Below are 12,460 nucleotides of genomic sequence, written 5' to 3' on the forward strand. Positions count from 1 at the left end.
CTTCGTAAATGTATACCAAAAGGCCAAGAAAACGCATGATTAATGTAGCAGCCAGCAGCAGTTCAAATTATAGTGCAGGCCTCACTGTTATCATCGCTAAAGTAGTGGAAGATCGAGTTGGAATTTGGTGGATCCCGCCGTTTGTAGTAAGGAGTATAGGCAGGCTGCATGATCAATGCTGCCCCTGGTGGTGGTGGCAGATTAATTTGCCTATAACGATCGTGATAAGCAGGCAGTAGTGGGGGCGGCGGCGGCCGTGGCGGCCCGGAGTACATCATTGTCGGATACCAATCATAGCCTTGATATACATACGGCGGTCTAGCTGGCGGCAATCCTGCTGGAACATGCTCGTAGCCTCGGGTTGCAGCAGCAGCAGAAGGATTAGCAAAGACCCTACCTCTTATATTAATATTCTCTGATCCTTTTCCATGCACGTTGTAATGGTGGTGATTGTCATGTCTGTGAGACCCACGACCAGTACGCTTCAATTTATGAATTGTATTGTTATTGGAAAATTCACAACTTTTGTCATGAATATCATTGTTCTCTTCGTTATCTTCAGCATCATCAACCACATGAGTATCAGAATCTTCGCAATGGGTGCCACTTATCTTGTTGAACAGGTGGTTTAGCTTTTGTGGGACGAGAGAAGGATCCTTTTCATAGAACAGAACCTCTGCATTTTTTTTCCCAATCCTTTTGATTGCATCTACGAGCTTTGTTGGGTCTATGTTGCCAGAAACTATAACCAAGTCTTTTTCTTTATCTACAAGTATGGAATTCACTCCTAGGCCAAAAAAAAAAAAAAAAAAAAAAAACAAGAATAGAGCAGAAATCCGTGTATTAATACAATTAATTCAAAGAAAATGGGAAAAATTGAAAAAAAAAAAAAGAACAACTATTCTAGAAAATAAACAAATGTGTCTAGATCATCACCAGGGCTCTTTTGCAACTTCTTCCTTAGTTTCACAGGACATGCCTTGCAACACTTAACATTTATTTTAAGCACACATGTCTGCATGAAATACATTGATCAAAGAACAATATCTCGATAAAGATAAAAATATATGAATAAATGAGAAAGAAAGTGGATGATGGATCGATCGTAGGTAGTACCGGACCAAGAAAGCGGTTGGCTTCCATTGGCAAGAACTCGAAGATGACTCAAAGTCAACCACTCTAATGGAGATTAGATCAATAGGAGAGATTGGTTTCTGAATGACAAGTTAAAATGCCTTTGCAGTAAATATATATAAATGTATATATCATGGAGATCACATCGACCAGACAGTATGCTTGCATGCATGAGGCTTGAGCTATTCTAGAAATGGAAATGGTTTTCATTTTATAAGCAAGCCAACAATTACGTGAAGATCGCAGAGAATTGGGAATCTGAGATTTTTTTTTTTTTTTTTTTTTGGTAAGCGAATTACTCTTATAAGATTCATCGGCAGACAGCAAGCAAGTTCTTCGTAATCGTGGATATGTATTTAATTTTCTCTTGAAGTATTCGAGAGAGAGTTTGTGTCATCCATGATCCATTTTTAAGGAAGTCCGAATTATAATATATGAATATGGAAAGAACTCAAAATTCATTGTAGAATTCAAAATTATGGGAGTACGGCAAGATTGATGGGAAAACTAGGAAACGTGACATTTTATTGTCTTTTGCTAAATAATATATGTAATTACATTACCATTATTTGCGTCATCATCCAATAAGTATAAAATTTAATTGAGAAAATCTCAATGCCTAGCACTTAGCAGTCTAAGGTCTTCTCTCCCTTTGCTGATCTTCTTATATTTGTATCATAGCGGTAGGAAATCTCGCAAAGTTTGCATAATTTGAGGGAGGAGTCGGGAATCGTTTATAATTTGAATAACACTATATATAAACCTTGAAACGTGCAAGTCTCAAGCACTATATTTGAGGAAAAAATAAAAAAGACACGTTAAAAAATCGAAATATTATATCCATCGTTCTTACACACTATACACAACATATATAATTTTTTTAATTTTTAATTTTTTTTATTAAATATACAGTGTATAAATGATAAGTAGAATAAATGAGAAGAGAAAAAAAAAGGTGTGTCCATGTGACGTGATGAATAGCAAAACTTTAAAATGGGTTTCTCAATACACGCGCCATGATCACCAGGGATCCAGTACAAAAAATGATAAGGACCCGACCATGGTTTCCACGTCAGGCCGATATCGATGACTTGAAACGTTGCTATCCATTAGAACTTCTTGCAATACCAGTTGTTTTAACTTTTAACGTTAGACGGTACTCATTTCTTGCTGTTTTTCATCAATAGCAGGTCATGTGCGACTCCGCATGATTGGTAAAGCTGTAGTGATAAAGAAAGAATTGTCTGAGAAAAAGCTATATTCGGTATTTCGACACATTACTTATCGTGGGATCCCTTATAATTATAAAAAATATATATATATATAAATATAAATACTTTTTTATTATTGTGAAACCTAGTTTAATGGTGTTTAGGATTTATGAAAAAGTACTTACAAAAAGATTTTTTTCGTCAAAGTAATTTACGAAATTCAGTTAGTTTTTGTAATTGGAATTTAAGAGGCAAGGCAAATCAGAACTACAGAAATACAACCTTGTTTGTCATGTCAACTTGGTTTACAGGCTGGCAATTTCATGTGGGCAAGCTCTATTTCAGTTTCAATTTAAGAGGAAGACCGCTGCCTTATCCCTGCGTGTCTCTAGCATAGAGATATTCTGTCAGTTTTGAAGCAAGGCTGATTCTTATGAGTTATGACCAAGTCCAAATGGCATAGAGATACCACTTAACAACAACAGTAATGAGGAAAACCAAGTCCAAATGGTAGGTAAATGTTCCATCTAGCTGATGCCGAACCCTGCAAATGCACAAAAGGAACCAATCTCACCTTGTTGCCCACTCGCCAGATAAACAAGCTTAAGCGTGCAAGCTCTTTAAAAAAAAAATGTAAGAGCCACCATATAATTTTTTTTTAGATAGATTCCACTTTTTGTTACGCGACCCTAAATACCAACATAAGAGGTAATTGAAGATTCGGTCAATGGATTCAAGAAATCCTACTCGCACAAATATAAGACCAAAAATAAAATGCATCATATCAAGAATTAATCGATGCTATTACACGAATATAATTTCTTAAAAAAGTTCAAGGGAACAAAGAATGAACAGGTCTAAACAAGTTCCTTCTTTTTCTGTTCAAGAACTGGAGGATCAACATCAATTCCCATATTAGCAGCAGTGCCTGCTATAATTCTTATTGCTAATTCAATACTCGTGCAATTCAAGTCTGGCAGCTTTTCAGCAGCGATTGTGTGCAACTGATTAATGGTGATCTTGCCCACTTTCTCCATCTTTGGGTCTTTAGAACCTTTCTCAACACCTATGGAATTAAAATCAGAGAAAAATAAATCTGTAACCATTTGGACCTATGATAACAAGTCAGTATCGATATTTTTACAGATAACACCGTATAACAGGTTACTATAAAGCTTCAAGCATGCCATTAATGAATCACCAAAGTAACGACCTTGAAGCTGAATTCTCTATAAGATGAATATTTATCACCATAATTTCAATAAATATGGCACATATGGCAGAGACAACCAAAACCAATACATCTTGCAAAATGGAAAACCTGTGCCTAGCCTAAATTCTCGAGTTGAGTTTTGGTAAAACGCATATAGTTGGTTCAATGAAAAGTTCAATTTAATCAGTTCTTCCATTTTCATCATAATTAAAACACACTTGGTGTCATAACTGCTCTTCTCGTTCGACTAAAACCGACTCAACTTGTGTTTCTCTTTTACTAGATCTATGAACCTAGTTTCTACTGATTCAAACCATATTCTGATAAGCAAACTTGGATGATTATCGTTTAATTTATGGTCAAAAGCCAATAACAGCGTCAAATGTTTCGTTGAACACTTTTTGCACCCTAGATTCAAGTCTCATTGCATATACCTGAAACAATTTATTGCACCCTCTCCCCCTTTTGATGTTCAGATCTTGGGGATATCAGTGTTGCTCTAGGATTTAAAAATCTTGGAAGTTTTGGGATGGGGCCACTGTCAGGTGCTCGTGTATGTGAGCAGGTATTCAGGTTGAGGCCTTTTAAAAGTGCAGTATAATTTCCTTTCAGGTTCCCCTTTCTCAGCATTCCAATACACATAGCAAGATAAAACCTGTTCATTTTTTATTAAGCACTATCAAAGTCTAATGCCCAAATCGACACTGCAGACCTTCCCAAGTTCTCAAAGAAGTGTTGCTAGTCCGCAAATACATTCAAAGAACATAATTTCCACTCAAATTGGTACGTTGAGTGATAGTCTATGTACGTTGAGAATCTAATTCGAGGCATTTAGCACTGTTTTTTACCCGATAAGCAGATAAAATAAATAACAATAAAGAGGTAAAATATCAAACATATAATGGGCATTGTTAAGCAGTATACCTGCTGCCTTAAGGAGCAGAACCGAAACAGGCGGTGTCTTCAGTATTGAAAGTAAAGCTTCTGTCCTATATGGTTACACCAATCCAAATGCAAGAAAAGGAAAAGAAAACGATTTTAAAAGGAATATAATGAAAGAACTGAACTACCGTCGTAGACAGGAATAACGTAACCGGCTTTGTCGGCGGTCCGGGCATTGTAATCCTTACAGAAAGCCATGATGTTTACACCCTTGGAACCAAGTGCTGGCCCTACTGGCGGCGCTGGGGTCGCCTTCACTGCCTCCAGCGCCAGCTTTATCAATCCCACCAATGGTTTGTGTGAGGCACAGTGGGAGGTAGAGCTGTCAAATTTGCTGTAAGAGAGGTAGGGGGTGGGCTTTGGTAGGACTGATTGAACCGATGGTAGCAAGAGAGGGCTGTATGCCCAGGCTTTTGACAAACTTGACATAATGGGCCACCATCAGATCGATTGGAGAAGTAGTTGAGGCCACGCCCACGGCCCCTACGACCACCTCTTTGCATATTAGTTCTTCCTCTGTTTGGGTAACCAGATGATGATGGTGCCCGTGTGCTGGTCGCATCAGCTGCAAAATTAGTACCTGAAAGCAGTGATTGAGCTTGGTGAGCCAAACGAGATTCATAATTAAGCAGGTAACTATAGATTTGATGAGATGATAAAGGTTCTGGGCGTGTGGTAATGGAAGTCACTATGGCTTCATAATCTGAACCAAGTCCAGCCAAGAGATAGATGGAAAATTGGGAGGTTGATAAAGGGTGGCCGGCGGCTCCAAGAGAGGCAGCTAAGGATTGTGCTTTGTGATAGTACTCAGAAATTGACTCAGATCCCTTCTTGAGGGTTGCAAGTTGGTACTGATTTTGGATAAAGTGTGCTGAAGATTGAGCCGAGTAAAGATTTTGGAGAGTAGTCCACACCTCACGGGAGGTAGTGCATTCAAGGACTTGGGCCAAAACAGTGTGAGATAGGGAGGAATAAACGGTGGAGATGATGAGTTGGTCTTGTAAGACCCATCGAGTATAATCAGAATTTATATGGCCATCAGGCGTAGAAGAAGGAGGTGGAAGCACAGTCCCATCCACGAAGCCGAAGAGCTGATGTCCCTTTAGGAAGGGAACGATTTGAGCCTTCCATAGAAGGTAATTGTTAATAGTAAGTTTGAGAGTAATTGTTAATAGAAAGAGCTGGTGTGGGCCACGAGTGTTTGAAGAAATGCCTTAAAGAAGTTTCCGTTTCTCACAATTGGTATAAATGGTTTTTCTTCTTACATTTACAAGTGACCTTTTACACACCCATATATACAATCTGCTCAACGGCTACGGTAAGCAATGTAAGCATATTACACGCTTGGGACCACACAATTACACATCACCAATTCTGTTATTTGGAATCATTCTAGACTCTTCCAGACTTAGTGGAGTATTACAATTCTGTTATTTGTGCTGTAGCCGATTCTTCTTGATTTTGTGTTCTCTCTGGTATGTCAGTAACCATTGCTTTAACACTGCATAACCATCCCCATCACAGGAAATTACACTACTTTGAATTTCTCAAACTCATACCCAGTTAGCCAATTAGAAAAAGATATACGAGATAAACCTTTCGCCACCGGGCTTAGGTGGAGCCGATTACTGTGAGACGCCTTGGTTTCGGATTAACAAGTCGGGGCTGTTTGTGAGTAAGGACTTGGAGAGAAATGTTGCCTGGGCTTTGAAGAAAAACCACTAAGGGCGACAGGTGAAGCGAAAAGAGAAGGAAATTTCAAATTGTCTTTCGAAGAAGAAGTAAGAAGGATAGAGGAGAGAGAGCAACGTTGAAAACTGGACGCCATTGGGGACCTAGTTCGCGATTTGAATCTGGCCTGTTTTCTGTTTGGTTGTCAATGATGTCCATTAATGACTTCCCTTGTTGACCTTTTCAGTATTCATTATGTTCAGAAATATTCATTAATTGATATACGTTTAACATGTCCACTGTACTCAATTTTTAGATTTTTGTCTCCTTTTCTCTTTTATTTTTTTAAAAAAATCTATATATTTACGTGCCACGTAAATTTTTTTTTTCGTTTAAGAAAATGAATGTAATGATTTTAGAATATAAAAAAAATATTTATAATTGTAAATTGTGCAACTATCACGTAATCGATTTAAAAAAAAATAAAATATAAAATCTATATAAAAGAAATAATTTTTTAATAGTAGATTCACTCTTTTTCAAAATGATTATATAATGTTTACGCACTTTACGATTATATGGAGAATTACTTATCCCCCGGACTACTATTTGCTTCAACTCCTCTAGCGCCAGCATTAGAATGCCAACACAAATAATGCAACACCCTGCGCTTTAATAGCCATACATAGAATTATTTGCTACATTTTAGAAAGTTTCTGTTAACATCAAAGACTGTAGCTGGCTAATAATGCCGTACAAATATTTTCAGAAATCACTCTTGGGTAACTTTTCTCTGTTCTTCGAGGCACCGATAATCTGCATATATAGCTTTTTAGTTTCAGGAATAATGCTTCTTATATATTACTCATATTTCATTCTCATGGCACTGATGACTGAGCCGTCCTACTATTGCACAATTGTAAATGATGTTGCTATGGGGGTGCGTGTTCTTCAATGTTTTATCATCTGAGATGTTTTCAATTGCAGTTAAGTTTTATGTTCTTTCCTCTACGTATACATTCACCGACAACGCTCTAGTATCTCGAGTTTATGATCTTATGCTGCTTCCAAAGTTCAAACCACACTAGCGACAAGGGCGTTAAAATGTAATAGTTCATTCATCAAATGCACGAATAGTTCAATGCTTGTCGTTTTATTTTTCCCATGTTCCTTTTTGCAATCACTGACTGAAACTTTTTTTTTTTCCGTTCATATCACACATATGCATACGATTCAAACTCGATAACACGTACAGCTATAGGAATCCTAACAAGATGCTTACCATCAGTCCAAGTTAGACTTCCGAATTTGTAGTCTCCACGTAGTTTTTGCGTTGAGAAGAAGGTAACTTTGAAAGAATGAATTTGGGTGGTTGAATTGAAACTCAAAGTTTGAGGCTTAACAGTCATTTTTATGCCATATGGAGCCTGCACTGCAACTTTATACACCGAAGTAAAGTATCCTACATTTGTCACCCTTCTTGTTACTGTTACTGTTCTTTTCAGGTTTGGGATTGTGATAGAAGGGAGGTTGAGATTCAGTCCAAAATGCCTCTCCTCCGCACAATTGATTGTGGTCTTGATTAAACTTGTGATGGAGGCACTGCTGTATCCCATGGAGCAGAGGAACTGAACATAATCATTTGCGCTGATATTGTAAATCAGCCCTGGATCCACTGCTTTGTTGGGATTAACATGCCCACCGCCAATGTCGAAGGGATCGGTTGCCTTTCGATTAGGACCATCTTCATATATACTTGTTCCATCTGTTCCAATCTGGGAAGCTGCGATTTGCATAAATGTTGATGGTCACTGTTAACAACAAAATGCATGATGTTAAACTTGTAATGGTAGTAACTAGTAAAACAAATGTTGGTTTTGACTTGCCGGTTGTGACCAGAGCTGATCTAATAGCTGCAGGAGACCAATTCCCATGTACTGATTTAAGTAGAGCTGCTATTCCTGCCACATGGGGGCAAGCCATTGACGTTCCTGATAGAAGTGCAAACCCATCGTTGTGATTTGTTTCAGATGGTCGAAATGCAGCTAAGATGTCAACACCAGGTGCTGCAATGTCAGGCTACATACAGATTCAAAGGTTGCCCTGGTTAATGGAAATGGTTCAAGCTATAAAATAGGAATGCAGTTTCTTGGATTTACCTTTAGTACTGATGGGGACATGGAACTTGGTCCTCTGGATGAGAAAGATGCAACTCGTGGAGATGCCCATTTCCCAATGACAGACCTTGGCATACTTAACTTTACAGTTGGAGACCTTCACTAAGAAGTGGATAAAGTAAATATTCATACAATTGCGTGACCATACATTTTGTTACTCATTCCATTTCTCCTTACCTTGCCTTTCTGATGTAGGAAAGTATTTGTGCCCCTACTTCATAATCGACTTTAATACATGGGATTATATTGCATGACTGAAGACCATCATTATCAAAATGTGCAAATATGATTCCAACTCCTCCTGCCTCCAGCACAGAAGTTGAAGCAGAGGCTATATCCTGTTCGTTTGATTTTGAGAAACAAAGTACAATCTTCCCTGCCGCCATCGTTGCATTGAGACTTCCACGTTGACAATCCTTGCTTGAAGTTCAAACAGCATATGAGAAGAAAAAAAGAGAAAACAAAAAACAAAAAACCAACGAAGAAAAAACAGAAAAGCTCTCACGCTAAATCGTCTGTGGAATCTATAGCTATGCGTTCTGAATATGTAAGGCTAGTGAAATTGTGATGATGTTTCCCAATATCAATAGATTGACCCTGAATCAACAAAACATTTGCAAAAATCTTAGAAACTGATTACATTATTTGCCTGATAGGATTTGTTGTGTTTAACTACTTTACCCATATGGTGCGGTTATTTCCGAGTGTAATGCCTACTGGAAAGGCCCTGTCTATTGTGGTGGCTGCGATGGTGATGAGCCAGGGTGCAGTGTTCGATACTGTTTGCGAGATAGGGCCATCATTTCCCGCAGAACAAACTACGATGATCCCTTTTATGGTTGCATGAAAGGAACCAATTGCAATCGTATCACGCAGATCGACGTAGGAGAACAATGGAATCTCATTGCCAACAGATATGGATAGGATATCCACTCCGTCGTGTATGGCTTTATCAAATGCTTTTAGAAGGTCTGCATCTGTGCATACTTCAGTGTCAAATGACCAACAAGCTTTGTAAATAGCAAGGTGAGCAAGAGGTGCTCCACCTCTGGCTATACCAGAAGCTAGTCCTTTATAGTTTGCATTTTTAACAAAATAGCCAGCAGCTATAGAAGCTGCATGAGTTCCATGTCCAACTCCATCTCGTGGTGATAGAAACTCTATGCTGTCAGTTTCATTACTAGGAATTTTGATTTTATCCCTCACTCCTTTTATAAACCATCGAGCTCCAATAAGTTTCTTGTTGCAATTTGTGGAGTTGAAGCGCTCTCCTTGTTGGCAAATTCCTTTCCAGTGTGATGGAACTGGACCCATGTCTTCATCATTGAAACTCTCAGACTCTGGCCAAACTCCTGCAAAAAATTAGTTTCTTTAGCACTCGATTACATTTTTCATGCTACTGTTGTATATTTGACTACATATTACCTGTATCTATCACACCAATGATAGTTCCTTCACCCATGTTGCTTTTTGTTAGGATATTTGCTGGAGAATAATGATTGATCCCAATGAAGTCCCAGCTTCTGGTTGTATGAAGCTTGTGAATGCGATTCGGTATCACTTGGACAACTCCAGGAAAGTCTACAATTTTATCGGTGAAATTTACCAAATTTAGGCGCTGCAATGGGCTGGCTCGTGATGAAATTAGTTTTATGTATATAAGCAAACCTGCAATCGCTTCTGCCTGAGATTCTGTCAATCTTACAGCAAACCCAGAAAAGCCATGCTTATAGCTATAAAGTATGGAGCTTTTTGCAGCTTCTTTGCTTCAATACACAGAATAAACTTTGATAAATTTTTGCATCTCTGGGTGCTAACACTAGCCACATTTAGAGTTTAACAGCAAAAAGTATCGATCTTTAGCCATACCTTCCTAGCAAGCTTGATAGAATTTTATGGTGAGATTTTTTGGTTGTTGCTGGATCATCATCCCTATTCCATCCCATATATACAACATGTACCTAGTAATGTTCCCAGATAAGTACCTGTGCCAAAAGAAGGGGGAAAATATGGAGCCAAAACTTGAAGTTGCACATATACACTTACACTACTTTTGGCCTGAGCAAATATCACTGAAGCATGGAGATGGTATTGCAGTAAAATGAGAGAGAAGATCGCTAGCAAGTGGTTTTTTCTTGCCCATTTCCAGTTCTGTGAAATGGTATACATCATCTAGACATATAGAGAGATGCAAGGACTCGAAGATTTTGCTTGTGTGTTTTCCTTTTAGGCGTTCCCTATGTGTATTTAGTTCCTCTGGTTCAAATTTGCATAGGTGCTACAGTCTTAATAGACATGAGGATAGAGAAACATATTTTGCTGTTGCACTTTTGGTGTCTAGTCACAACCAATAGTAAAGCAAGTACAGTACACTGTTACTAGACGGTTTTGAGAACTTTTGTATACACAGATTGCTTGAAGAATTGAATTGATTGCTTCGTCTACTTGTCCAAAGACTTTTATTCCATCAACTTGAACAAGTGCCAACAAAAGCTCTTTGATGTATAGCTGTCTACCATTATTGTCAAGTACCCTAAGCAGGGAGCATATTGATAATGCTTCTTGTTTATCAACTACATTGTTTTGTGATTTGTCTCAAATCTCACTTCGATTAATAGGAAAATGAGAAATATTTTAGATACAAAGATATCTCAAGTAAATTCACAAACTAGCGTAGCTTAATGTTATACATTAAATTGTAAAACTACTTGTAAGGGATTTTTCTCCCTCTGTCTTAGCGGGCCTGAGAATGGCTACTAAGTATTAGTTGGAGGGGCGCCCACGTGGGGCTGACCCCTCCTGCTAGGTAACGCATGGCTTTAGCCATGCGTTACTTGTAACGTATCTTGTGTAACGCATGGCTTAAAGCCATGCATTATACAAGACAATTGAAGGCTGGCCTTTAAGGCCAGCCGTGCATAGGAGGACTATATATAGTCCTCCTCAATTGTGTTTTTTGGTACCCATCTAAAAAAATAGAAAAAGACTCTCTCTCTTTTTGTTCTCTCTTGATAAAATATTTAGGCTGTAGATTTGTAAGTGTTACTCTAGTTCCATACTACGTAGTACACTTTCGCCACTAAGAGGAAACGCTTGGAGTTTATCAATCTGGAAAAACTTGTGGAGCAATTCTTTAAGCTGAGCTTGAGGTACTTTTCCGCTGTGCACTCTAACATTGGTATCAGAGCCATTTTTTGAATTGCTTCCAGTTTTATTTTTTTTTTCTCGCATATGCTTGAGATTTGTATGGTGTTTTTTTTTATCCCCTTTTTTTCTGTTAAAAAAAAAAAAAAAAGGCGCAGCAGGTGGTGCTGCGAGCACCAACGCAGTGGTGCTGCGCGCACCACCGCAAGGCGCTGCTGCACCACAGTGGTGCAGCGCGCACCTGCGCGGTGCTGCGAGCACCTGCGCGGTGCAGCGCGCACCACCGCGGTGCAGCGCGCACCAGCGAGGTGCTGCGCGCACCCCCGCTGTGCTGCGCGCACCAGAGAGGTGCTGCCCACACCACGGAGGCGCAGCGCGCACCGGCGAGGTGGTCGGCAGCACCCTGCTGCTTGGACCGATCACTTCCGCCGCCTGCGGTGCTGCGTGGGAGGCTCCAGGGCGTGTTGCTTCGAACGGCTACTGTTCACGTGAACAGTAGCCGAATGGGAGGAAGAAGATGACCCTTAGGTCATCTGATTTCCATGGGCTGGGCTTGGGCCTCATGGCCCGGCCCACTCTTCCTTTTTTTTTTTTTTTCTTTTCCTTCTTTTTAAATATGGGCTGGGCTTGGCCCAACATTTTTTTTTACTAGGCATTTTTTTTAAAACCCAACTTTGTTCTAGCCCATTTTTTTAAAAACAAAAAATAAAATGAGGGGATGAAATTTTTGTTATATTAAATGTGATTTTTTATTTAATTGTTTTTAGATTAAATGTGATCACATGTGAATATATAGTTATATTCATGCTATTTTTTTATTATGTTATATTACATGTGATCTTTTTATTTAATTTGTTATATTAAATGTGATAACATGTATATGTGAATTGAACATGTGGATATGTGATTATTTTTATCATCTATGAATGTTAAGCTTGCATGTTTATACATTAGTCTTTATTGATAAA

The 12,460-nt window shown here is 38.7% G+C and overlaps 3 protein-coding genes across 6 annotated transcripts; all 3 read right to left on the reverse strand.

Annotated features, from left to right (window-relative positions):
• Positions 1–62: 62 nt before the first annotated feature.
• Positions 63–1,143, reverse strand: LOC121236663 (heavy metal-associated isoprenylated plant protein 42-like). The gene is made up of 3 exons (XM_041133098.1): positions 1,117–1,143; positions 937–1,015; positions 63–787 (listed from the first exon to the last, which is right to left on the reverse strand). Exons 1-3 carry the CDS (start codon positions 1,141–1,143, stop codon positions 63–65), a joined length of 831 nt encoding a protein of 276 aa, XP_040989032.1.
• Positions 1,144–2,615: 1,472 nt separating this feature from the next.
• Positions 2,616–6,112, reverse strand: LOC121237861 (50S ribosomal protein L11, chloroplastic-like). 3 transcript variants are annotated; one of them, XM_041134767.1, is made up of 4 exons: positions 6,097–6,112; positions 4,629–5,080; positions 3,215–3,411; positions 2,616–2,889 (listed from the first exon to the last, which is right to left on the reverse strand). In XM_041134767.1, exons 2-4 carry the CDS (start codon positions 4,927–4,929, stop codon positions 2,818–2,820), a joined length of 570 nt encoding a protein of 189 aa, XP_040990701.1. In that variant the 5' UTR covers positions 4,930–5,080; positions 6,097–6,112; the 3' UTR covers positions 2,616–2,817. The 3 variants fall into 3 exon arrangements, 2 of the variants coding, with proteins under 2 accessions (XP_040990701.1, XP_040990700.1); XM_041134766.1 differs by lacking the exon at positions 6,097–6,112 and having other exon boundaries at positions 4,629–5,669; XR_005935002.1 differs by lacking the exons at positions 2,616–2,889; positions 6,097–6,112 and having other exon boundaries at positions 3,194–3,411; positions 4,483–5,669.
• A 1,185-nt stretch (positions 6,113–7,297) lies between these two features.
• LOC121237862 (subtilisin-like protease SBT3.5) lies at positions 7,298–10,750 on the reverse strand. Of its 2 annotated transcripts, none has more exons than XM_041134769.1 (10): positions 10,395–10,750; positions 10,218–10,309; positions 10,017–10,114; positions 9,774–9,929; positions 9,030–9,688; positions 8,854–8,945; positions 8,526–8,768; positions 8,331–8,445; positions 8,058–8,250; positions 7,298–7,954 (listed from the first exon to the last, which is right to left on the reverse strand). In XM_041134769.1, exons 1-10 carry the CDS (start codon positions 10,518–10,520, stop codon positions 7,386–7,388), a joined length of 2,343 nt encoding a protein of 780 aa, XP_040990703.1. In that variant the 5' UTR covers positions 10,521–10,750; the 3' UTR covers positions 7,298–7,385. The 2 variants fall into 2 exon arrangements, with proteins under 2 accessions (XP_040990703.1, XP_040990702.1); XM_041134768.1 differs by having other exon boundaries at positions 9,030–9,700; positions 10,395–10,749.
• Between the last annotated feature and the right edge of the window lie 1,710 nt (positions 10,751–12,460).

This window comes from Juglans microcarpa x Juglans regia, chromosome 6S, assembly GCF_004785595.1.
Source record: "Juglans microcarpa x Juglans regia isolate MS1-56 chromosome 6S, Jm3101_v1.0, whole genome shotgun sequence".
NCBI lineage: Eukaryota > Viridiplantae > Streptophyta > Magnoliopsida > Fagales > Juglandaceae > Juglans > Juglans microcarpa x Juglans regia.

Bases quoted from the DNA above. Each gene is read 5' to 3' on its own strand.
- LOC121237862 (XM_041134768.1), bottom strand. From the start codon at position 10,520: ATGATGTATACCATTTCACAGAACTGGAAATGGGCAAGAAAAAACCAC. The intron at 9,701-9,773 runs GTAATATGTAGT...AATTTTTTGCAG, and splicing joins CATTGGTGTGATAGATACAG to GAGTTTGGCCAGAGTCTGAG. The intron at 8,769-8,853 runs GTGAGAGCTTTT...TTGAACTTCAAG, and splicing joins GATTCCACAGACGATTTAGC to CAAGGATTGTCAACGTGGAA.
- LOC121236663 (XM_041133098.1), bottom strand. From the start codon at position 1,143: ATGGAAGCCAACCGCTTTCTTGGTCCG. The intron at 1,016-1,116 runs GTACTACCTACG...TATTTCATGCAG, and splicing joins CCAACCGCTTTCTTGGTCCG to ACATGTGTGCTTAAAATAAA. The intron at 788-936 runs GTGATGATCTAG...TTTTTGGCCTAG, and splicing joins GAAGTTGCAAAAGAGCCCTG to GAGTGAATTCCATACTTGTA.
- LOC121237861 (XM_041134767.1), bottom strand. From the start codon at position 4,929: ATGTCAAGTTTGTCAAAAGCCTGGGCATACAGCCCTCTCTTGCTACCA. The intron at 3,412-4,628 runs GTAGTTCAGTTC...TTAATTCCATAG, and splicing joins CGTTATTCCTGTCTACGACG to GTGTTGAGAAAGGTTCTAAA. The intron at 2,890-3,214 runs GAACTTGTTTAG...GTGCATTTGCAG, and splicing joins TTCTTGAACAGAAAAAGAAG to GGTTCGGCATCAGCTAGATG.